This window comes from Monodelphis domestica, chromosome 2 (genome assembly GCF_027887165.1).
Source record: "Monodelphis domestica isolate mMonDom1 chromosome 2, mMonDom1.pri, whole genome shotgun sequence".
Taxonomy (NCBI): Eukaryota; Metazoa; Chordata; class Mammalia; order Didelphimorphia; family Didelphidae; genus Monodelphis; species Monodelphis domestica.
The window spans coordinates 121829259-121853501 of record NC_077228.1 but is presented as its reverse complement, the minus strand read 5'-3'; the positions used below and the strand labels follow the sequence as shown (position 1 = coordinate 121853501).

Below are 24243 nucleotides of genomic sequence, written 5' to 3'. Positions count from 1 at the left end.
CTCTTGTCCTTCCTTTTCCACTCTTCTTTCATTTTCCTTTCTTTCATGGACCATTAGCTGTTCTCCAAACTTGATGTGCCATCTTCATCTTCATGCAGTCTCACTGAGCATTTCCAATACTTGGAATGAACTCTCTCCTAACCTCCCCCCCCCCTTAAAGTTCTTCTCCCCCTTTGAGGTTTGGTCCAGGTGCCTCTCTTCCAAAAAGTCTTCCCTGATTTCTTGAGATGAGAGTATTCTCATCTTTAGATTTTCCTTAATATTTTGTTTGGATCTCTCCTTTGTCCCCTTATCTGTGTACTTATGGTTTCTTGTCTAGTAGAGTGTAAGTTGAGATGAGGGACTTAAAAAAAAATTTAACTACAGTCCCCAGCACCTAGAAACATGCTTTCGTAGGACAGCAGAAGTTTAATTCAACACTTATTTATTAGCTTACTTTGTCACATTGGGCAAGCATTTTTTTTCCTCTATGGACCTAAGTTATCTTCTTTGTAAAAGTGAAGGATTAGACTAGATGATCTAGCTTTAAAATGCAATAATTCCAAATTCTTCTTATGACCCACTTTACCCTCTAATGACCTTTAAAAAATCTTATATATAAATCTAAAGTTTAATATCATGAGGGCTTTTCATTATGGTTACTCTGACAACATTTTATTATAACTTGAAACTATCTTTCTTCTCTTCTCTGGAAACCCAAACCTGCCTTTTATTAACACCTATATCATCTTCCATTATATAACTAATGACTTATTAAATTCCTTCCGTTCTTTACATTCCTTGTCTATATGAGCTCAATTCCGTAGTTTTCCTTCCATGTTTATTTTCCAAACCTCTTTAAGATTCACTCTTTATTCTTTTATTTTCAATTTTGATAATCTGAATGAAATGATGATAATGAAAATTATGATGATTAAGGAAAATGATAGAACTCTTTTCCCAAAAAACAAGAGAATTTAGTGGAGACGAAAAATAATTGAATGATTTGAAAAATAACTAAAATTTCTTTAATTCATCACTCTCATCTATTTGACATGCATTTTTTGTGATAAATAAAGCAACTCCTAGGTAATCAGGTTAGACTTTTTAGTCACATCTCTTCTCTTAAAATATAAAGTAGTCATCAAGTATTTTTATCAGGCATCTAATCTATGTGAAGTGCTGGATTGGGCACTGGGGATAAAGAAACAAAATCAAGTTTCTGCCTTCAATGTCAAAAGGAAGAAAGGTTCCCTCAAAATAAGAAGATAGAAATTTAAAATTGTCTTTGAATTGCACTCTCCCCCTCAACAATCCCACAAAGAAAGAGGTTGTCACTATTTATTTTTGTAAAATGTCTTCTCTGTGTAATTAATTTCTGTACCCTAGAACTTCAATTCCCAGCATCCCATATTCCTTCTCACATTATGTAGATAGGATATAAGTTTGGTGTAGCTCCACCTCTCATTCTCTCTTCTTGTAATTGCAGGCAGCTGTGGATGCAGGCTTTTTGAGAGCCAGGAGAACTTACATGGGTTTACTTTTGTTAGATAATTATTAGGTTTTTATACTTCTATTTCCTTTTTATTCCTTCTACTTCAAGTGATTATTAATAAACTTTATAAAATTAATACTTGGAGTGCTGGACATTAATTTAAATTCTATATTTCTTTCCTAATAGATGATAAGGTCTTTAAGGGCAGGGGTAGTGCCATGTTTTATAGGAGAGAGCGTAGTGCCTGCTAGGTGTTTAATGCTTGTTGAGCTGAATATCAGCAATGAATTTTATACAAAATGCTACATCTACTGTTTTAGAATTTATATAATGACGTCCCCCCTCCAAGATGTTCAAATAATAGCGCAGATTACAGACATTATGATCTATGGCTATGGATTCATCAGAGGCAGAGTATTACTATTCTCATTTCACCCATGAGGAGAACCTGCCCAGAATCACACAGAAAGGCAGTGACAAAATGAAGATAAGTTTCCAGCCTACTGTCCAAGAGATTATATCCAGGCCTGCCTATCCTATTTGCATTTGCCAACACTGCATGGTAGTGGCAGAAGGAGGTGGAGAAGCAAGAGGAGAGGAAAAAAAAAAGCATGAATGAGATGATTTGAACCTTCTTACCTGTGCAAAAAGTGTAACCAGACTACAATTATCTGGGTATTCCAGATGCTTAGAATAAAAGTGATGGAGAGCAGCAATATCACTCTGGATTAGTTCTCTCTTCTCATTGTCCAGCTTATCCAGATCTATGGATGAAAAACAAATCATGTCACCTGATTCAAAAGGCCCCAAATCTTGAGATTTAAGGTTCAGCCTTTTCTTATTATTGCCAAAGGCAAAGAAAAGAGAACACAAGAACAGAGGTCTCAGGAAACATCTCTCCTGGCCTGTTACCATTTTTTCTTTTTGCTCAATTTCAGGTTCCCTTTAGGCTAATAAGACACTTATTTTCTAGAAAAAAGCAAGAAGCTTATTATTGATACTTTCTCTCTTAACCTGAAGCTGCTCCTGTCCTAATATTTCAAAATAATCATTACAACAAGGCATTTAGGTGTGAGTGGCAGGAACTAATATCAGTCAATAAACATTTATTAATCACCTCCTATGTACCAGGTACTGTGCAAAGTGCTGGGCATACAAAGAAAGGTGAAAGGCAAGCCCTGCCCTGGAGAAGCTCACAGTCCAATAGGGAAGATAACATGCAATGCAACAACAACTATGTAGAGACTCTTATAGACAGCATACACTGGAGATAATTATTGGAGAAAAGGCACCAATATCAAGAGTCCTTATACTCTTGATTGAGAGTTAGTACCTCTTAGTACTTGATGAGATCATTAAGTTCAAACTCATTTTGTAGGTGAAGATACAAGGACTGTGAGAAGTTAGATGACTTGTCCAGGGTCACTAAGCTAATAAATACTTCAGGAAGGATTCAAATTTAGGCTTGCCTGACTCTAGGTCTAACATTCAAACCATTATAGGACCCTGCCTCTTGCCAATTTGGCCAACATTAAGAAACTAGACATAGTTGCTCTCTGATAACACCTTCTTTGGACATCTGTTAACAACTTAATTTTGCAGTGCTAGAACTTCCGTAAAGTCAAAAAATGATCCTGCCTGCCAGGAAAGCTGAGAGATGACAGGACCAGCACTGTATCATCAATTTTATAGATTCCCAGTACCCATTTTTCACTCCTTACTACTTTTACTATGGAGAAAGACTAGATGGAAATTATTTAAAAACAAGCAAACAAAAAACATCTGGGCAAAACCCAAGTTTCTCTCCTTCCTGTCCTCCATTACATTTATGGATACCATGGTTTCTAAATTGGGAAAAAACGTAAAGTATTGAGACTTACGTGATTCAAATTCCTTCACAGCCAACAATTTTTCTGATGATGTTCTCTCATGGTGTGTTTTCTAGTGAATTGGGAAAGAAAGCATACAGGTTCAGTTTTTGTCCAAAGAGCAAGATCACAGTTAGAACTTTAAAATCAACAGTCAAGACTTATGCTTCTATAGTTCCCCATATCACCTCCTGTGTGTTTTCAAATGAGGGCATGGTACTATTAGTTTTGCTGAACTGTTTTATGTTGTTACAAAAGAAGTCTTTGAGAGAAGGGATGATTTGTAAATGTTTGCAATGTTAAAAAAAAACCACAATGATAAAACTTTAAAAAAGTTTCATGCAAAAAGAGTTCTATCCACTGAGATCAACACTAACCCTGAAATACTCTTTAAATAAATGACCCAAAGTCTAGGCTCGAAGTTAGTCCATGTTTTTTGTCTCACCCCCTTGGTGCTCACTAGAATGTTGATATCAAGGAACTCTGACTAAAGGAGTGAATGATGATGTAGGAATACTCACCTTACTTCCTGAAGGATGGTCAGAAACCAGTACTTCATGTTCATAGCACCTGGTACATAGCAGATAAATGCTGCCTGATGTTGACTTGATTTGACTTTTGGTCACCCTACTTCAAAGGGTCTTTTGTTGTTTAGTCATTTCAATAGCAACTGACTCTTTGTGACCCCATTTGAGATTTTCTTGGCAAAGATACTGGAATACTTTGCCATTTCCTTCTTTGTTTTTTAAAACCCTTGCCTGGCTCTCTATTCACTGAGCTACATAGCTACCCCTGCTATTTCCTTTCCTAGCTCATTTTCTAAATGAGGAAACTGAGGCAAATAAGGTTAAGTAACTTCCCTAGGGTCACATAGCTAATGAGTGTCTGAGACTGCATCTGAATTTAGGAAGTTGAGTCTTCCTGACTTTAGGCATGGCACTCTATCCACTGCACTGCTTAGGTGCCCCCATACTTATGGATTAACCATCCAAAGATCATAGAGTTAGAGCAAGAAGGAACCTAAGAGGCCAAAGTCCTACTTCATTTTACAGAAGAGGAAACTGAGGCACAGAGGGGCTCACCAAGGTGGAATTTGAACCTAGGTTTTCCTAACTCCAAGTCTAGCCATCTCTATCTAGACATTTATTTCTTCCATTGCCCTGACTCAAACCTAATCCAGTTTCATTTGTCCAGTAATCAACTTGCCCATGTAAAGTGAATTCAGATTTCATATTCAAACAGAAAGTTTTCTGTATGCAAAATAAAAACAGCTAATAATAGTTAGCATTTATGTAGTGCTTTAAAGATTCTAAAACTCCTTTTACAAATATGATCTCATTTGATCCTCACAATGACCCAGGAAAATAGGTATTATTATCAAATGAGGTAATATTTACAAAAATGTTTACAGTTTATAGATGGAGTAATTAAAGCAAATGGGGGTTAAGTGACTTTGAGTGTCTAAGTCTACATTTGTATTCACTCTTCTTGACTCCAGGGCCAGTATTCTTTCCATTGGACCACCTGGTTGCCCAATACATCCATAAACCCAGTGTTGGTGCCTTCTACCTTTTTTGCCTCACCACCGAGAGTCTGCTGGGATCACTAGTTTTGTTCTAGACACCTAGTGAGGAACTAACAATGGTTAATGGGTTAGGAGTTAGGGGTGTTTGCCAGAGTTCAAAGGTAGAGCTCAATAGGTAACCTGAAGCTCCTTTTTAGCCATCTGGTTCTTCAATTTAGGATTGCAGGTAGCTCGACAGAAAGGTACAGGAAATACATTTTTTCCACACTTAGCTTAAGACTTCTTACCTCATTTTACCCTATCTTCATTTCCCAATGTACAACTGGCACACTGAAGGCTGCATTGATTTTGAGATCCTTGAAGACTTTGGGCAGATTTTGAAGCAGAATAACTTCCATTGAAAACATATGGTATTTATTATTATTGCAAATGCATCTGCCATAAACTCCTTCCAATGAATTGCATGGCAACTCCTGGCCAAGAACTATATAATACTATTTTAATTGTAACTGAAATTTGTGAAAAACTTCTAGAAGACTGCTATTATCAGATATACCTGAGCTTTTAATAGGAACAATAACATCATTAAATTTGCAGTTTGGCTAATTATGAGAGCAGAGACCATGGTCTGCTTTCCCAAGGAGGGCTTGTCCACAGCCACCCAAGAACACAAGTTCTGATGTCTACCTAATTTAAATATATATAATATAATCTTAAATGTATTTATGTATCATGTAATTTTATCATACATTATATATTATACGTAATAAATATGTTTAATATATTATAACTTATATATATACACATATCTGTAACATATATAATATACATACACACACATATGTATACCTCCATCCATTCATCCATATTTAAAGGAACCTTCAGGGAAGGCAATTCCATTACTTCCTTTTTAATTCTCCTATTGTCAGAAAGTTCTTCCTCCTAGCTAACCTCTTATTAACTAGAGTATAAGCTCATTTTCTCCTTTTCCTATCCTTGGTGAAAAATAAACTTTTATCTTTCAACAGAATCTCTGCACATTCTTACACACTGTTATTAAGTCTTCCACCCTATCACCCATTAGTCTCCTCTTTTTCCAGCATTAAAAAAACCCAACAAACCTAATTCTATTTTCCAGATCTTACCCTGTTATTTCACAGAAGCTGGTGGAGCCCAGAAGAAGACAGGGCTCTCCAGTGAACCTCTGACCATGCTGAATAGAGGAGAATTCACAGAAAGATTATCTCAGTTCCAAAATGCAAATTACACCCTTCGTTTCCTACTTGGGCTGTGATGTGCTAATCCTTGAGAATAAATTTGGCTTAGTTGAAAAATAGAAAAAGTGAGGTAGGGAAAAGGGGAGAAGAGGGATTGATGAAGACATGGATGAAATTTCACGTTTAGAAAGATTTACAGTAGAGTGCCCTTGCCAACAACCTCACTCAAATCAAAAGATCCTAGAAAGTATTTCTAGTATCTACTACCTATCATACTCCATTGCAGTTCAAGGACAAGTCATGGCCCTTTCTTAATGAAGACTTCCTTTGTCATTCTGAGAGTAGGCATCCATGACTGACATAACAAGCAGGAAAAGATAAAGCAGGAGGGAACCTGGGAATTAATTCTTCTCTATGCAGAAGTAGTTGAGTTCAATTACTTATGGAATTGAGGGGAATCTGGAAATGACTGGTAGCCTTCTATTCTAACCCACCATAAACATATATTGCTTTTACCTCCACCTTCTTTTTTCTTTTTCTTCCTACCTCATACAGTCCTGGGCCTGGAGACAGGAAGACCTGAGTTCAAATCTACCCCGGAAACTTACTAGTTGTGTAACCTGGAGCAAGTAATTTTATCTGCTTGTCTCAGTTTCCTCAACTGTAAAATGGGGATAATAATAATAATAACAACTACCTTCCAGAGTTGTTGTAAGCATCAAATGAGATAATATTTGCAAAGTATCTTTTACAGTTTGTCTGGCACATAGAAGGTCCTATATTAATATTAATTCTCTTTCCTTCCCCTCCATTCCCTTTCTTTCCTCTTCATCAACTTTCTTTCTCTCTTTTTTTTATTACTTCTACTTCATTTTCCATCTATTGCTCAAGCTTGGCAACATATACACAGTTTGAACCCACTGAGGGGTTTCACAATTAGATCAGCTTTGACAGAAATGCAGAATATATTTCTTAAAACTAACTTTCTTGCTGTCAGAAACAAGAATGCTGAAATGATTTAGAAAAAATATGCCCCAGTCTCCTACATGCTCCAAATCACTAATAATAAGGGAAATGCAAATCAAAATAATCCCCTTTCACTTTACATCCAATAAACAGGCAAGGATGTCAAAAGACAGGAATCATCAATAGTAGAAAGGTTGCAGAAAGACAGATAAACTAATGCACTGTTGGTGCAGCTGTGAATTGGTACAATAATTCTCAAAAGCAAACTGGAACTGTATAAATAAAGAGACTAAAATGTCCATACCATTTAGCCTACAGATTCCACTGCTAGGCATATAAAATAAGGAGGTTATTGGCAAAAAAAGAAAGCTTCCACATAAGCCAAAATATCCAGAGCTGTGCTTTCTGTAATAGGAAAAAATTGGAAACAAAGTAGATGCCCATCGATTAGAGGAGAGCCCAAGAAAATGTGGCACAAGAATATAATGAAATATTAATACAGTGAAAGAAAAATGAATATCATGAATACAGAGAAGCATGCAAAGACTTATATGAACCAATGCAAAGAAAAATATGCAGAGCCAAGAAAGCAATTATATAATGACTACAATAATATATGTATAGATAATACACACTGACATGTTATAAATGTTATGTATAATGTGCATGTTGTACATGTGTCTATATGTGCATGTGTGTTATATATGAGTGGCTAGGTGGTACAATGAATAGAGTGCCAGATCTGGAGTGAGGAAGACTCATCTTCCTGAATTCAAATCTGGCCTCAGATGCTTACTAGCTTAGTGACCCTGGGAAAGTCATTTAATCCAGTTTTCCGTGGTTTCCTCATCTACAAAATGAGCCAGAGAAGGAAATGGCAAATTACTCCAGTATCTCTGCCAAGAAAACCCCAGAGTCATGAAGCATTGAATATGGATGAAAACAACTGAACTATAACAAATGTTATATATCTATAGAAATGAATTATAAATACCAAGCTTGGCCAAAATGAAAACAGATGAGAAGATGGCATGCCTTGCTCCTTTGCAGTGACTGGGGTCCACACATGTGGAACACTGCTTATAGCATCATATATTTTGTTGATAAGTTTTACTGTTCTTATTTTTCTCTTCTAAATATTTTCAAGAAGAAATTCTTTGTTATAAGAGATGACTTTCTGGACAGGAGGAGGAAGAAAGATATGGGGGAACTCTATGTGATATAAAAATAAAAAAATATATCAATAAAAATCTATTTTAAAGGGAACCTACTGAAGGCTTCAGGGGTCTAGAACTTCCTTTTCTGTCCTAAGTCCATTCTATTTGCTTCTATCATTTTTATTTGTCTCATACATGCTACAACAAGAATGTGACAGGAGAGGGAGGAATAAGTAGAAGCTTTTCTTGCCAGAGATTCTACATTAGGAAAGGGAATCACAGGACATCTCAGGTCATTCTGGCATGCCCAGCAATCTTATATAATGAGCCAGATGCCTTAATGTACTTGGAGGATCACTAATTTCCATTGAAATCCTTCAAAATGGTGCTTGGAACAGAATGTAAACATTTAATCTTAGTCAGGTTTTAGTTGTACCCTGACCCCCATGGAGATGCTCCCACAGGAAAAACAAAATTCTGTGCTTAAGCTTTGGTTGTTTTTTCCACTTGATGGCCTCATATGGATGTGCATAGGAAACTGAGTCAAACAAATTTTTATAAGAGCTGTCCACAACAGGGCAGTCACCCCTTTTCCTGACTCATAACAAAGAAAGATGGAACAAAAAAGCTCTCGAATGTAGTCCTTTCCCTCACCTGTTTGGCCAGGATCCTTGCAGTTAGCCTCACAGTCTCAGAGGGATTCCAGTTTTCCCCAAAAACACACATAGCAGAACACTCCAGCTTGTGCATGGGCCAATCTTCCTTCTGGAAGGTTAAAGACAGTAATAATAACTTTAAAAAACAAACAAACATAAAACACTGAAATAAAGTGAAGGAAGGGAGGATGTAGTCAGTTCCCCCAGTTAAGGTCAAGTGAAATGTGTTTCCTTTCTGAATCCAGGAGGATACTCACCAATGCTGAAGATAAAAACATCTTTTTAAGATAGAAAGAACTCTAACCTTGAGTTGGTCCTGGCAGATGTTTTTGAAATGAGGAAATTTACTTTGTGCTGTTTGCATTCTCATCTTGTGTATTTCTATGGTAACTTCCCTTAGGAATCCAGTTTACTGTTCTGAACAATCCACTCTCAATTATTCATTTGTTCAGTTGCTTCAGTTGTGTCTGACTCTTCATACCCCCCCCCCCCAATTTGAGATTGTCTTGGCAAAAATGCTGGAATGATTTGTTATTGCTTTCTCCAGCTCATTTTTCAGATGAGGGAACTGAGGCAAACGGGGTTAATGACATGCTCAAGATCACAGAGGTAGTGTCTGAGGCCAGATTTGAACTTGAGTCTTCCTTGAGTCCAGGCCCATAACTCTATCTTTTTACCCCCTAGCTGCTCCAATTATTCATAGCTGTGGTTTATTCAATTTACTAGATTTTCTATGAAAAATGTATAGTCCCACAATGTTTCTTCTTTGCTAGCCAGGCACCTTCTTAGACAAGCTCCCTTACAGATAATACTCAGATTGTGGCAATTAACTTTAAATCCTTATAGAGGCAAAAGGTAATTTAAAAAGAACCTGCTAAAGATAAATAACTACTCCCTAATCTATACTAAATCCAAACACTAAAATTCCTCCTTAGAATCTTCATCATGGTTTGGAAACAGCCCTGGAGTCTAGAATGCCAGCACAGTGCAAATTCTAGAAGGCCTTTCCAAAATGGACAGTGACAGACGGAATGGCTGTCATCTGAGCACCAACCTAGCTAAGTCTGGAGAGGCTTCTTGCCAGCTGGCCTCAGGAAGATGAATTTTTGAGCAACAAGCAGTTCTCAAAGGCTACCCATTACGGTGAGGAGAGGTAGCTATCTGCATTGACAGATGTACCAGCTCTTTTAAAAAATATAGCCCTTAATACTGGGGTACATATTCAGAAGATTGAGATAAATGATTTTTACATAATTTAAGAAATATTTTATATCCTAGGACCACTATTCTGGATTATCCTATTCTACCATAATTAGAGATCAACTGGAAAAGATGTTGTAGGGATTTCTACTATTCTATAAGGGAATAAGGGAAAAGGGAACAAGCACTTATTAAGCACCTATGAAGTGCCAGCCACAGTATTAAGTACTTTACAAATATTTTATGACATAAAGATATGTGTGGGAGGACTTTCTCAAGATTTATAGGGAGTTCGAGGCAAATGGGACAGGGGGAAAAACCCACGTTAAGGTACAGTTCTGATTTTCTGTGAAGTTATATTTAATTTGTGATATCAAATGCATATATCACAACCATTGTATCAGGAAAGCCAATTTCAGGAACTATGTTTCTTTTTGTAATTCTATCTCCCACTATTATTTAAATGAGAAAAAATTTCTGACTTAATTCTTGCTATTAACAAATGAAAGTTCAAAATTGCGTTTCACAAGTCCTTCATGATGAATAAAGAGGTTCATCATATTTCTTCTTCCTCTTCTCCTCCTCATTCTTCCTCCTCCTCCTTCTCTCTTTTTTTAACCATGACCAGAACCCTTTTCATCTTGTGTGTTTAATACCATAGTGCCTGGCACATGGTAGTTGCTTAATAAATATTTACTGATTGACTGAAAACTCACTCTAGCTCTGGAATTCACACATTGGCAGTACCTTCCACAGTTGCTGAACTATGCGCTCACTGGTTGGCTCCCCCAGAACCTACATTGAACCAACCATATCTTCATTTCTCACAGGCTTACACTTTGGACTTTTCTATCTCCTCTCCCAAGTTCTGGTTATCTTCATTTCACCTGCCCCCTTTTCAGCTCCCATTTAGGTGCTATCTTCTCCCTTTAAAATGTAAGCTCCTGCCTCAAGATGAGAGGTCCTGGATTCAAATCTGGCCTCAGCCACTTCCCAGCTGTGTGTCCCTGGGCAAATCACTTAACCCCCATTGCCTAGCCCTTACTGGTCTTCTGCCTTGGAAACAATACATAATATTGATTCTAAGACAGAAGGTGAGGGTTTAAAAAAACAATACAAAACTCAAAATGGGATCATGAAGAGTTAGACATGACTGAAACAACAAGAAGAAAAAGTAGTGTCTGCCATATAGAAGGAAGTTAGTAAATGATTATTAACCTTCTGAATGTGCTAACACCTGTAATCAAGGCAGAGCTCCTTAAAATAAATTATTAATCTTGGGGGGGGGAGGGAAAGTATTTCTTTCCTTTTTTTAATAAAGTAGTTAATGGATTTGCTAATTGCTTTTCTCTGCTATTGCATTTGCTATAGCATGCACAAATACAAAGACCAGATTTAAATGTCAGTGGACAGAGACAACTCCTGTGTGTAAGCTTAGAAACACCATCTAATCACTGAGGAGGCAGCATGGTGTAGTGGGAGAAAAATACTGGACATGGCTGAAAGGAACCACTCACTCTACTGGGGAAGTAAACTAGGGCTTGAATTCTTTGATTCTCAGTTTTCTTTTCTGTAAAACACAGATAATATATTGCACTATGATAAGTGCTTTTGTAAGCATCAGGGAGAGAAGAAAGGGAGTAAAAGAATAAACATTTATTAAATACACTCACTTATAGTACAATTGGAGGAGAAAGGGAATAGGGAAGAAATGGGAATTTCAGGGCTGGACTATGAGAATTGAGTAAAATGGGGCAGCAGAAAGAGAACAAGATTTTCAAGTTTGAAGGTCTAGGACTGAATACAGGCACTGTCATTTTCTGCTAGTGTGACATCAGGAAAGTTAGTTAACATTTCTGGGATTCCCATTTCCTCATCTGTAAACAAAGGTGTTGTACCATATGATCTTTGAAGTCTCTTCCAATGTGAAATCTGCATTTTTATGAATGGATCTAGACTTTTGCCTTTTAAAATGCATATTAAGATAAGCCAATGTGGGTGTCTGCCTCTGCTTCTGTCTATACTGTCTTCATTGTCTGTTACTTGAGAATCATGATTGCCTCCTTATAAGTTACAATTAGAGGAACTATTAACGGTAATGAATAGTTAAATGAAAATTGGGTTCTCACAAGGGAGCTGTGTAATTAGAATCTGTTACCCTAAAACTACAATCCCTAACAAAACTAAGATTCTCAGAACCCCACTCACTTCTGTCGTTACATGCTGATGTAGATAGGATATAAATTGGGAGGAGGTCCATCTCTCTTGCTCTTTCCTTCCTGCCATGCCTTTGGTGGAGTGGGGCTTTTGAGCAGGTAGAAAAACCTTAGTCACATGGTTCTGTTTTGTCAGATAATAAACTTTATAAAAATAATACTTGATGTATTGGACATTAATTTGAATCCCATAGAGCCTAAATTATGGAATCAATTCCAGATTTCCAAAAAGGCACGACTAGATATCAAGGAAACTAAAGCTCTCCAAAGAAACCCAGATACTGTCAAGTTCTCCCCAATATTTGTTTATTAAGAGGTGTGATTTTTAGATTTTCTCCATCTTGCTTGGTCTAGCACCCAGGAATGAGCACACCCACACTACATGGGCATGTGCTAGAAAATGACAAATCAGAAACAAATATCCCCTGGGCCATCCTAAGCCAAGCTTGAGCCACCATTGGCACATGTGAGACGCAGGAAGTGAGGTAGAGAACTGCCTCTGGAGTTCTCACAAATTCTTGTGGAGAAGGCTAGGCACCAGTTTGTGCATGGAACTCCAGCGAGGAGGAACTCCCACAGACAACTTCCTTGAATTGGTCACGTGAATGAAAAGAACTGACTCCTCTTTCCCTTGGCTCTCAAGGGAAGGCTGCCCTTGGCCAAGGCCATGAACTCCTGCCTGGCTCAGCCTTTTGAGTTAACTCTCTCTCTCTCTCTCTCTCTCTCTCTCTCTTCTTAATTTCTTCCTCCTATTGTAATTAAATCACCATAAAATTCCATTCTGACTTGAGTGTTTCATTTAGGATTTAAGAAATTAAATCCTTGGTGACCAATAATTATTATATTCAGTCTCAACCATAAATTTAACCTTTGCAGAGGGCAATATTTTTGCACAAGATTCATATCTGGAAGAACTTTAAGGATAATCTAGCTCAATGCCTTCATTTATTAGATGAAAATAATGAGGTAACTTGCTCAAGGTCATACAAGAGGCAACACTTAAACCAAACTAAGTCCTCTGAGTCTAAGATCAGTATTTTTTCCTAGTCCCATTTGTTGCCAATCATTTTTTTTTTGGTCTCAGAACTTGTGATTCTACTAATGTGGGGAACCTCAATATAGAAACTCCCTCTCACATCTCCAACTGCTTATTATTATCTCAAATTGGATATCACATAGACATCTTAAAATCAACATATCCAATACTGAACTCATTTCCTTTCCTTTTAAGGCCTCCTCTCTTCCTAATTTTCATTACTGTCAAGGGAAAGAATGTAACCATTCTCCGGTTATCTATGCTTGTACCATTCTCATGTCCTCACTCTTCTGGGCCCATATCCAATCTTGCCCAGATCTGTTAATTCTATCTTCATAAAATCTTTGATATATGCCCCCCGCCTTCAATTATCTGACACTACTGCCAACATGGTACCTGCCCCCATCACCTCACACCTAAAGTACTGCAATAGCCTGCTGGTTGTTCTCCCTGAATCACTCCAGAGCAGCCTTCACTCAGCTATCAAAATGAAGTCCAGGTCTGACTAGATCAGCTCTGTCTCACTCCCTCCTTCAATATATTTCAATGGTTCCTTATCACCTTTGGAATCAAATATAAAATCATCTGTTTGTCATTCAGAATCCTTTTTAACTTGACTCCCTTCTCCTTTTCCAGTTTTCCTACATCTTCTTTATGTCCTTATCTCTTAGTACAGAGTCTAGCATAGAGTATATGCTTAATCATTATCTGTTGACTGACAATGAAGATCAGCAATTTGCCATAACTTTTATTCTTGAAGAGTTGCCCGGGACATTGAGGATTGAAGTAATTTACCCAGGATTGCACAGTCAAAAAATCATAGAATTTGAAAGCTGGAAGGAGACTCAAGAGCCCCCCTAGTCCTAACCCATTCATTGAAGGAATACCCACTATAATATACCTGACAAGTGGTCATCCAACTTTTGCTCGAAGGCATCCATTATAGGGGAACTCATAACATGTCTAAAGGCAGGCCATTTTACTTTGGGCCAAAAGGAACAAATCTAGTCCATTCTTCACAAGTAGTACTTTAAATATTTGAAGACAGCTATCATACTTCAGGCTAAAATGGCCAGAAATTTCAACTAAGCCTAATGAGACAAGGACCACAATTCTGGCTGCTCTCCTCTGAACGCACTTCTCATCCTTTAAATGTCCTTCTTCATCATGGATTTTTAAACTGAAATAAAAAATAAAAATCTAGATGAAGTCTGACAAGAATATGTAAAAACTTGGAAGCTGGGCCTGGAGAAAGACTCTTTTTGAATTCAAATCTGGCATCAGACATTTACTAGCTATGTTACCCTGGGCAAGTCAGTTAACTCTGTCTGCCTCTATTCCTCATCTGTAAAATGAGCTAAAGAAGAAAATGGCAAATCTCTCCATTATCCTTGACAAGAAAACCCCAAATGGGGTCATGAAGAGTGGGCTTTGCTGAAATGACCAAATAACAATAACAAACAAAACTGGACCATCAACATCTACTCTGACTCTTGCCATTCAATCAATTTTGAATCCATCTGGTTGCATTGTCTAATTCTGTCTTTACATCTTCTCCATAAGAAAAGGATAAGACAACTTATCAAAAGATTTCCTAAAATTTAGATATTCACAGCATTTCTTCATTTACCACTTTAATAAGACTGTCAATAAAATAAATGAGGTTAATCTGGCACAATCTGCCCTTTATAAAGCCAGTCTGGCTCTTTGTAATTAATGTTTTCCTTCCTAGATGTTCACCAATCTTTTTAATGCAGCATTCTAGAATTTCCCCCAGGAATCAAAGTCTATATGGTGTAGAGTTTGTAGATTTTGTTTCCTTTTTTTGAAAATTGGAACAATATTTGCTCTTTTCCAAACCTTTTGTACATTTCTCATTTTTCCATAGCTCTTCAATAAAACAAGTGCTCAGCAATTATATTTTCCAGGATATAGTTCATCTCAAATTCATCAAGGACAGCTATGGTCCCTCTTCATCTCTTTTTACTTATCTTGGGTATTAATGCCCTATTAGTGATTTTTGTTCTGTCATTTCCAGGGTAAATGTCATACCACTTTATGTAGAAATTAAGACTCCACATATAAACAGTGAAGCTCTGCCTTCTTCCTGTTGTCAACCCTATGCAAAGATCTTATCTCTTTTTTTGACCCCTGTTCTTCATTCAAAGGAGCTAAACAAATGAAACACCCCTTTCATTCCCTCACAGCCTCAACTCATTGCTAAGTTCTGGAATTCCTGCCACCATTTTAACCAGATTATGCCATAATCTTATATTTATCTTTGGTTACCTGGATTTATTCCCATCTTTAGTACATTAAAAAAAAATCTAATTTGGTTGATGAATTCCCTATGCATCCACACTGGCCTCTTCAGACAAATCCTATTCTTCTTCTCCAATGGAATTATTTCTCTTTATGTCTTTAGTATTTCATTCTTGAGTATTTCCCTTACATTCCTCCTGGACTAATTTCCCCTATAACATTTTACTCCATAGGTTCCTACCTATCTTTCCTCTGAACTTTCTGAAATATGCATTTCTAAAATCTTGGATACATATCAGACTATGCCCAGGATTCCTCTTCTCTTTTGTAAACACTTGTCTGCATATGTTTAAGGTAAGGCTTGAACCCAGGTCAACATGAAACCAAGGTCATTTCTCCATTGACCATACCATAATGCCTACATTAATCATGTGGCATCTTAAAAAGAATAGGGATTGAGGAATAGGCAGTTTTCACAGGATGAAATCAAAACTATCAATAAGCTCATGAAAAAGGGTTCTAAATAAATTCTGATCAAAGAAATGCAAATTAAAACAAGTCTGAGGTATCACCTTACAAATAGCAGACTGGCCAATACGGCAGCAAAGGAAAGTGATAAATGTTGGAGGGGATGTGGCAAAATTGGGACACTAATGCACGGCTGGTGGATTTATGAATTGGTCCAACCATTCTGGAGGGCAATTTGGAACTATATGCAAAAGGATTTAAAGGAATGCCTACCCTTTGACCCAGCCATAGCACTGTTGGGTTTGTACCCCAAAGTGATAATAAGGAAAAAAACTTGTACAAAAATATTTATACAAAAATATTTATAGCTGTATTCTTTGTGGTAGCAAAAATTTGGAAAATGAGGGAGTGTCCATTAATTAGGGAATGTCTGAATAAATTGTGGTATATGTTGGTGAAGGAATATTATTGTACTGAAAGGAATAATGAACTGGAGGAATTTCATGTGAACCGGAAAGACCTCCAGGAATTGATGCAGAGTGAAAGGAGCAGAACCAGGGGAATATTCTACACAGAGACTGATACATTATGGCACAATTGAATGTAATGGACTTTTTTACTAGCAGCAAAGCAATGACCCAGGACAATTCAGAGGAACTTGTGAGAAAGAATGTTGTCCACATCCAGAAAAAGAACTGTGGAAATGGGGTTAGGAAAATATGTGATCAATCACATAATGTGATAGGGTTATGATTGGGATTTTGATGTCAAAGGATCACTCTACTGCAGATATGAATAACACAGAAATAGGATTTGAACAATAATACATGTATAACCCAGTGAAACTGCTTGTTGGATTCGGGAAGGGGGAAGAAAAGATGGCAGGATAGGATCATGAATCATGTAACCATGGAAAAATATTCTAAATAAAAAAAGGAAAAAAAAACAGGGATTGATTTTCACTGAGTTTAACTTATCTATTAAGTTATTAAGTTAGGGATTCTTTGGGATTTTCTGAGGAATATCCTAAAATAAATATTCCTATTACAGAGACTATCCTAGTATATTATATATTCAGTTTAGTCACTTACAAACTATCTATGGGTAAATTCAGTTACCTTCAAATGGAAATCGGATAGTCACTTATTGGGAGATTAAGGAGAGGTTCCTTTTCAAATAAGGATTACATTAGATGGTCTCTGAAATTCCTTTCAATCCCAAGATTCCATGACACTATTATGTGAAGAAGGATGAACTCTTAACACGGTTGCCCTTTAAAATAAATAGCCAATCAGACAGATTTAAAAATAAGAACTACATAATGTCTCTTTCAGTTTGCAATGAAAAAGTCAAATGATCTCAAAAAGACCCTTTCCCCCACTACTCTCTTAGGCATTAAGAGCTAAGATCCAGTGCTGAAATTTAATAAAATATGGGATGAATGACACTAAAGGATGATCCCCAACATACACCCCTCTCTCTCCAAACTTCTCCAAGTAGAAAAGACTTGGCATTATTTAATGCAGAATGCAGCACAGGTCCTTGGCTTAAGTTCTGTGCTAAGACACTCTGTGGAGTTAAATAACTCAGTGACAAATATAACCAAGAGCAGAGGGAGAGAGAAATGACAAGATATGCACAAGGGAGATGAAGATCTGTTTTTAGCTGAAGCCTGAAATGAGAGTGTGATGATAAAGTACAGAGGTAGAAAACAGGTGGTTGCAGCTCACTGAGAAGAAATAGGCTCTATTGACAATTGCTGGGGTCCAAAGGAGAGAGTGAAAGAGGGAGGGAGACAAAGTAAAGGAGGGGAGAGGAAGTTAGGGAGTATCTGAGGCTGGAGCCAAATAATTCTATAAATATTTATTTAATGCTTATTGCATAATGCATTGTGGCAGGCTTGTGGGTGTGGGAGGTAGGGAGAAAAAAGGATAGAAAGCCAGAAAGAAGCCACAAAAGCAGTATTAACCAGTCTCTGGCACTGAATAGTTTGACTTTTACCTGTTTTCACTAATGACAGATATTTCCCTAATGATTATTGGTGAGATAGATTACAATACTGGCCCAAAAGTCAGTTTATATCCTGCCTCTGACATGCTCTAGATATGTGATCCTAAGCAAGTCACTAAACTTCTTTTAGCCTCAGTTTCTCCACCTATAAAGTGGAAATAATAGTTCCTGTATAAAATAGAAATGGAAAACTACTCCAGGATCTTTACCAAGAAAACTCCAAATGGGGTTATAGAGAATTGGACATGACTGAAAAGACTGAACAACACTAACATATGATAAAGATAATAACCCGAGGGAGGGAAGGAGGAAGGGGGAGAGAGAGAGAGAGAGAGAGAGAGAGAGAGAGAGAGAGAGAGAGAGAGAGAGAGAGAGAGAGAGAGAGAGAGAGAGAGAGAGAGAGAGAGAGAGAGAGTTTGTTCTAAGTACTACTACCTAGCCTGGTCCCCTTCTCATAGCAGAAGTTCCTGGAATTAACCTGGAGTTTTCCTCTCTAAGATCACTGTAAACATATAGACACAAGCTTCTTTATTCTCGAGGACTTCTGCATATTGTTAGGAATGAAAGACAACAAATAATATCTACATTAGTATCAGTATCATAATAGTAAGTATTTATAAAGCACTTTAACATTTACAAAGCACTAGACAGATAGATAATAACTCTCTAGATATATATAAATGTGTGCATAATAAATTGTGTATTATTAATTTTATCACATTGTATTATACACTTACATGTTTATTAATACATGTACATGTGAAGCTATGACATACATGTATAGTTAAAACATGAATAAATATCTATCTATCTAGAATAAAGGAACTTTATGTTTGTATGTTAATGCTGTCCTTTAAGAGAAGGAAACTTCAACTCCAAGTCATTTTAACAAATAATTTTAATGAGAAAGGCACTAGGGTAGGTGTTAGTAGTTGTAAGGAACAATCAGAAACAGACTTGATAATTGAAGCTCCATCCTGGATGTAGTATCAACCATGTTGTTGTTAGTGGACAAGATTACCACTTAAGAAAGGCTATGGATTTGGATCTTCAAATTAATTTACAGGGATATTTATGGTAGGATAGATTTAAAAGACTTAATTAAGGCTTTTAAGTTCTAGACTTGATGTGGCAATCCAAAAAAAGTGAACAGAATTTTAGGATTTCCCAGGCCATCATCCCAACCCTAGCTATACTCTTCCTCTTTCCTCATCTTAATCATTTGGTGAACCAGTTCATCTCTATTTGTGTTCATCTCAATAGAGGCATATAGTGTTTAGAATGAAGGAGATGACAGTGTCATTGTAGTTTGCTTTGGACAGAATACATCTGTAATACTGTGATCAGTTCTGGGCAACACATTTTATGAAAGTCATTGACATACTACCGTAAGTCCAGAAGAAAGTGAGCAGGATAGTAAGAGATTGGAAAACCATCCCATACAAATTGAAAGAACCAGGGTTACATAGCGTAGAGAAAAGAAAATGTTGCTTTCCTTAAATTGTTTTAGAGTTGTTCCATAAAAGAGGGATTAGATTTGTTCTGCTAAGCTGTAGGGATGATAACCTACCCACACTCATTCCTTAATGATTAACATACTTTCATCTCATCATATCCTACCCATATCAGTGATCCTTAACTCACTATTGTTATTGCATAAATTCTACTCCCTAATCCCCATATCCCTATCCTTTATTCCCACTTTCTTCAACTGAACCCTCATAACATTCCATTAGAAAGCTATCGGTCCTGTCTATTGTTGTGTTATCTAAAATGCTTGCTCCATTTGGTATCAAACAGGATTTAATTTTACACCTTTTGTTTTCTTTTCTTTATCTTTACATTTTCTTGTACTTACTAAGACCTGGCCCCATGCTAATAATGTGGATCCTTTCCAGGGCTGGTTGAAGTTTAACTCACGCAGACTTATTGGTCATATTGTGGGTTACTTATGTTCTCCATTTCTATTTCCTTACCACTATCACTTAACCTCTTCTTCTTTGGAGTTCAGTCAGTATTTTCCACTTACTCAAGATTCTGGTAGCTGTTATCCACTGACCTCCATGATACCCTTCCTATTTTTCCTCCTTGAATTCAGTGCCTGTCTCAATCTTTCTTTCCTCTCCAAATTCTGCCTTCATTTAAGGGGACTTCAACATAAATATTAATGCTTTCTTGAATATTCTTACCTCCTAGTTCTTCAACTTATTTGTTTCTCATGACTTACTCTTCCATATTAACTATAGTACACATAGAGATGCTCATACTCTTGATCTGCCAACACGCTCATAAGAATTCTACTTGTATGATCAGGAACTCTGAAATTCCTTTATCTGATCATAATCTATCACCATTACTCCTTTCTCTCTGCCTTGCAATCCATAACCTTATTCTTTGTTTTCACTGTGACCTACAATCTTTCCTCCTCAGTTCTTTCTAGTTCTTTTCACTGCTGCACCAGCTATATACTCTTCCAATTAAATTCTATAATTTCTTCTCTCAAGTTACTTGCCCTATTCTACCATCTGATGCCTTCCCTCCACCCCCATTCACATGCTGCTCAACCCAAAGTGGCAGAAAATCACTTAAGTTTGCTGAATGAGTCCACTGCAAATTTGTATTACATAATTTCAAGTGTGATCTATGTGACATGGCAATCTTTTTCTGCTCCCTTAATCTTAGTTATCAGAGAAGTTTTTCCAAATCTTTTCATTCCTCCTCAAACTTCCCATGCAACTTTCAGGGAAGAATCTTGTTTCCTTTTACTGGAAAAAACTGAGGCTATTCATCACTCTCTCCTTTTCACATCACTCACCTTCTTCCACTATTTCCTCTTTCACTCAAGTCTCACATAAAGAGGTGGTCCTTCTTCTTGCAAAGGCAAACCCTACTACATGCACAAATGATCCCCTCCATTACTGCTTTTTCCAGCAGACTGTGCTTTCTGCTACCTCCCCTCTCTTACTACTCTTCAATTTCTTCCTATAGATTGGCTGCTTTCCTGCTGCCTACAAAGAAGTCCAGGTCTCTCCATTCTCAAAAAAGTCTCACCTGCTCCATTTCTCATTGCTAGCTATTTCTTATGTCTCTCCACCCTTTTGGTAGCTAAATTCTTTGAGAAGGCCTCTACTTTCTTTCTTTGCCTTGTTTTCTTAACTCTATATAGTCTGGCTTACAATCTGATCTGAATGACTTCAAATGAAACTGCTCTCTCCAAAGTTACCAATGATCTCTTATTTGATAAATCTTATATCCCTTTCTCAGTTTCTATAGTTTTTTACTTCTCTGTATCCTTTGATGTTATCAGTCACCTTTTTCTCCTTGATACTTTCCTTTCTAGGTAACATTGTTCTCTCCTTGCACTGTCTCCTTTGTTAGTTCCTCATCCTAGTCACACCTCTTAACTCTAGGTGTCCACCCTCAAAACTGTGTCCTAAGCCCTTTGTGATTTCACTTGGTGATCTCATCAGTTCACATGGATTCAATTTTCATTTCTATGCTGATGATTTTCAGATTTCATACTAACTTCTCTCTTGACCTGCAGTCTTCCATTTCCAACTACCTATTGGACACCTCAAAATAGATTTCTTGCACACACCTGCAACTCAAAATGTCCCAAACCAGGCTGACTACCATTACTCCCAAATCCTCCTTTCTTTCTAATTTCCCTATTATTTTAGATGACACCTCATTCTTTTAGTTACCCAGACTCATATTCTCATTCTCTCTCACCTGTCATATATAATCTGTTGTCAAGTCCTAACAAGTCTACTATGTTCCCTTCTCTCCTTAGACACTACTTAGCATCCTGGTGCAGGCCCTCATCACCTCATGTCTAGACTATTGCAAAGGCCTGCTGTTTGGTATTCCTGAATCAAGACTTCCCCACTCTGGTCCATCCTCTGCATCTGTCAAACTGATCTTCCTTATGTAAAGTTCTAACCATGTCACTTCCTATTCAATAAACTCCAGTGGCTCCCTATCACCTTCAGAATGAAAAATTAAGTCCTCTGTTGTTTATAGCTCTTCAGAACCTGGCTCCCTTCTCTCTTTCCAATCTTCTTACATACGACTTCTCCATATACTCTGCAATCCAGTGAAACTCATCTCCTTGTGGTTCTTCTAATAAGACATGCCATCTTCTGACTCCAACCATTTAATTTTTTCCCAGAATTTAATATTTTGTGTTTTAATCAGCAAAGATCTTTATTCCCATCATCTCCACCTCCCCACTCCAAAAACCACAAGAAAAACACCTATTTTGAACATATGTAGTCAATCTGAACAAATCTCCACAACGATCATGTCCAAAAAAGTATTTATTTCAACCTGTCCATCAAGAAGTGAGTAGCATGCATTATTATTAGTTCTCTGAAATCCTAGTTGGTTATTCCACTGATAAAAGTTCTGCAATACAGTATTCCATTAAAATGATATATCAAAACTTGCTTATCCATTCTCCCATTTAAGGGTATTTCCTCATGTCCCCAATCCTTTGCCACCTCAAAAAGGGCTATAAATATTTTTGTGCATCCTTAAAGGTTTTGTTTTTTTCTTTGCTTAGAACTAGTCCTTTCTTCATTTTTCTTTCCCCCTAATTCCCTTTTTCCAACTTCTTCCTATTTCCCGAGTTAAATGTATTTCTGTAACCAACTATGTGTGTGTGCTTCCTTTTTTTTACCAATCCAGATGACAGTGAGATTCAAGTTAGCCAGTCTTCCCAACTATCTCCTCCTTGTTTGTATGTCTACTTGTGCAGCCTAATTACATTAGAAAATTTCCCCTAATCTTCCTTTCACTTCTCTCAGGATATTCCTCTTCTCTCTATCCTTTTAGTAGGATCATCTAGACATAACAGAACTACTTCCAGGTCTTTTCTAATTGGACTTCTATGAACCCTGATAATGATTCGGAGGGGACACATGTTTGAATATAAATGTTCCCTATATTTAAATATAGGAAGTTTATCCTTGTATAATCTTTTATCATTGTGAATTAATGTTTACCTTCTTGTTTCTCTTCACTCCTTTGAATTTCAAAGTTGTTCTAAGATCTGATCTTTTCACCAGGAATGCTTGGAAATTCTCTAGTTCATTTAAAATCCATTTTTTCTTTGGTATCATTATGCTTAGCTTTTCTGGACAAGTTATTCTTGGTTGGAAGACCACATGCTTTGCCTTCTAGAAAATCATAATCCAAACTCTCCACTTGTTCATAGTGATGGCTGCTAAATCATGCGTGATTCTGACCGTGACTCCTCAGTACTTGAATTCTTTCTTGTTCGATGCTTGTATCATTTTTTCTTTGACCTGGAAACCTTGCATCTTAGTTATGAGTTTTCATATGAGGGTTTCTTTCAGGAGGTGACCAGTGGATTCTTGCTATTTATACTTTGGTCCAAGAAAATTGCACAGTTTTCTTTTAATATTTCTGGAAATAAGAGGCCTGGATCTTTTTTTTTTTAATGGCTTTCAGAAAGTCAAATAATTCCTCATTTTTAACTTTTCAATCTGTTGTCCAGGCCAATTGTTTTTACTATGAGACACCTACATTTTCTTCTTTGTTTTCCCCAGTCTTTTGACCATTGTAATATTTCTTGTTGCCAAATAGAACCATTGGCTTCTATATGGTCCCTTCTAATATTTAAGGTATTGGTTGCATGGGTAAGGTTTTGTAGGTCTTGTGTCAAGCTATTAATTCCCTTTCAAGTTCCTTCTTCTAAAGTTCTCATTTCTTTCCAATTTTTCCTCAAACATTTCGATTCCATTTATGAAACCATTAAAAATGTTAAAAACCTTCACTTTATCCTTTCTAAGGATTCTAATTGTGTTTTTGTTCCAGCTATATTTTTCTCTGAAAGAATGCTTATAAATATATTGTAGTTATTCTCTCCTTCTATGTTTGTGTCTTTAGGGTCCTGCTACCATAACAACTGAATTTGTTAGGATTCTTTCTGTGTTTGACCATTCTTCCAGTAACATCTTCCTTTTTTGGAGGGAAGATCTAGCCTGTTGCTGCTTTTGGGGGGGGATACTAATAGTTATTGAAGGATCTCAGGGATAGGTTGGGAGCCTATAAGTTTTTAAGTGCTCCCCAAATGGTCTGGTCCAGGGCAAAGTCTGATTGCTACTCCCCTGGTTTAAGCTCTGCAAGTTACTAACCTGTATTTGGGCCAATAGTAGGCCAAT

The 24243-nt window shown here is 37.0% G+C and overlaps 1 protein-coding gene across 2 annotated transcripts in view; it reads right to left on the bottom strand.

The window, feature by feature from the left end:
* Nucleotides 1-24243, bottom strand: part of SMYD2 (SET and MYND domain containing 2) — an 88922-nt gene that overhangs the window by 22757 nt on the left and 41922 nt on the right. Inside the window, exons 1-4 of one of the 2 annotated variants that reach the window (XM_056815918.1) lie at nt 21367-21481; nt 8862-8972; nt 3355-3415; nt 2114-2238 (exon numbers count right to left, since the gene is read on the bottom strand). In XM_056815918.1, coding sequence (XP_056671896.1) covers nt 2114-2238; nt 3355-3415; nt 8862-8972; nt 21367-21402 — 333 coding nt within the window. In that variant the 5' untranslated portion in view covers nt 21403-21481. Of the gene's footprint in view, nt 1-2113; nt 2239-3354; nt 3416-8861; nt 8973-21366; nt 21482-24243 lie in introns of those variants that run through there. The other variant, XM_056815917.1, reaches the window with a different exon arrangement.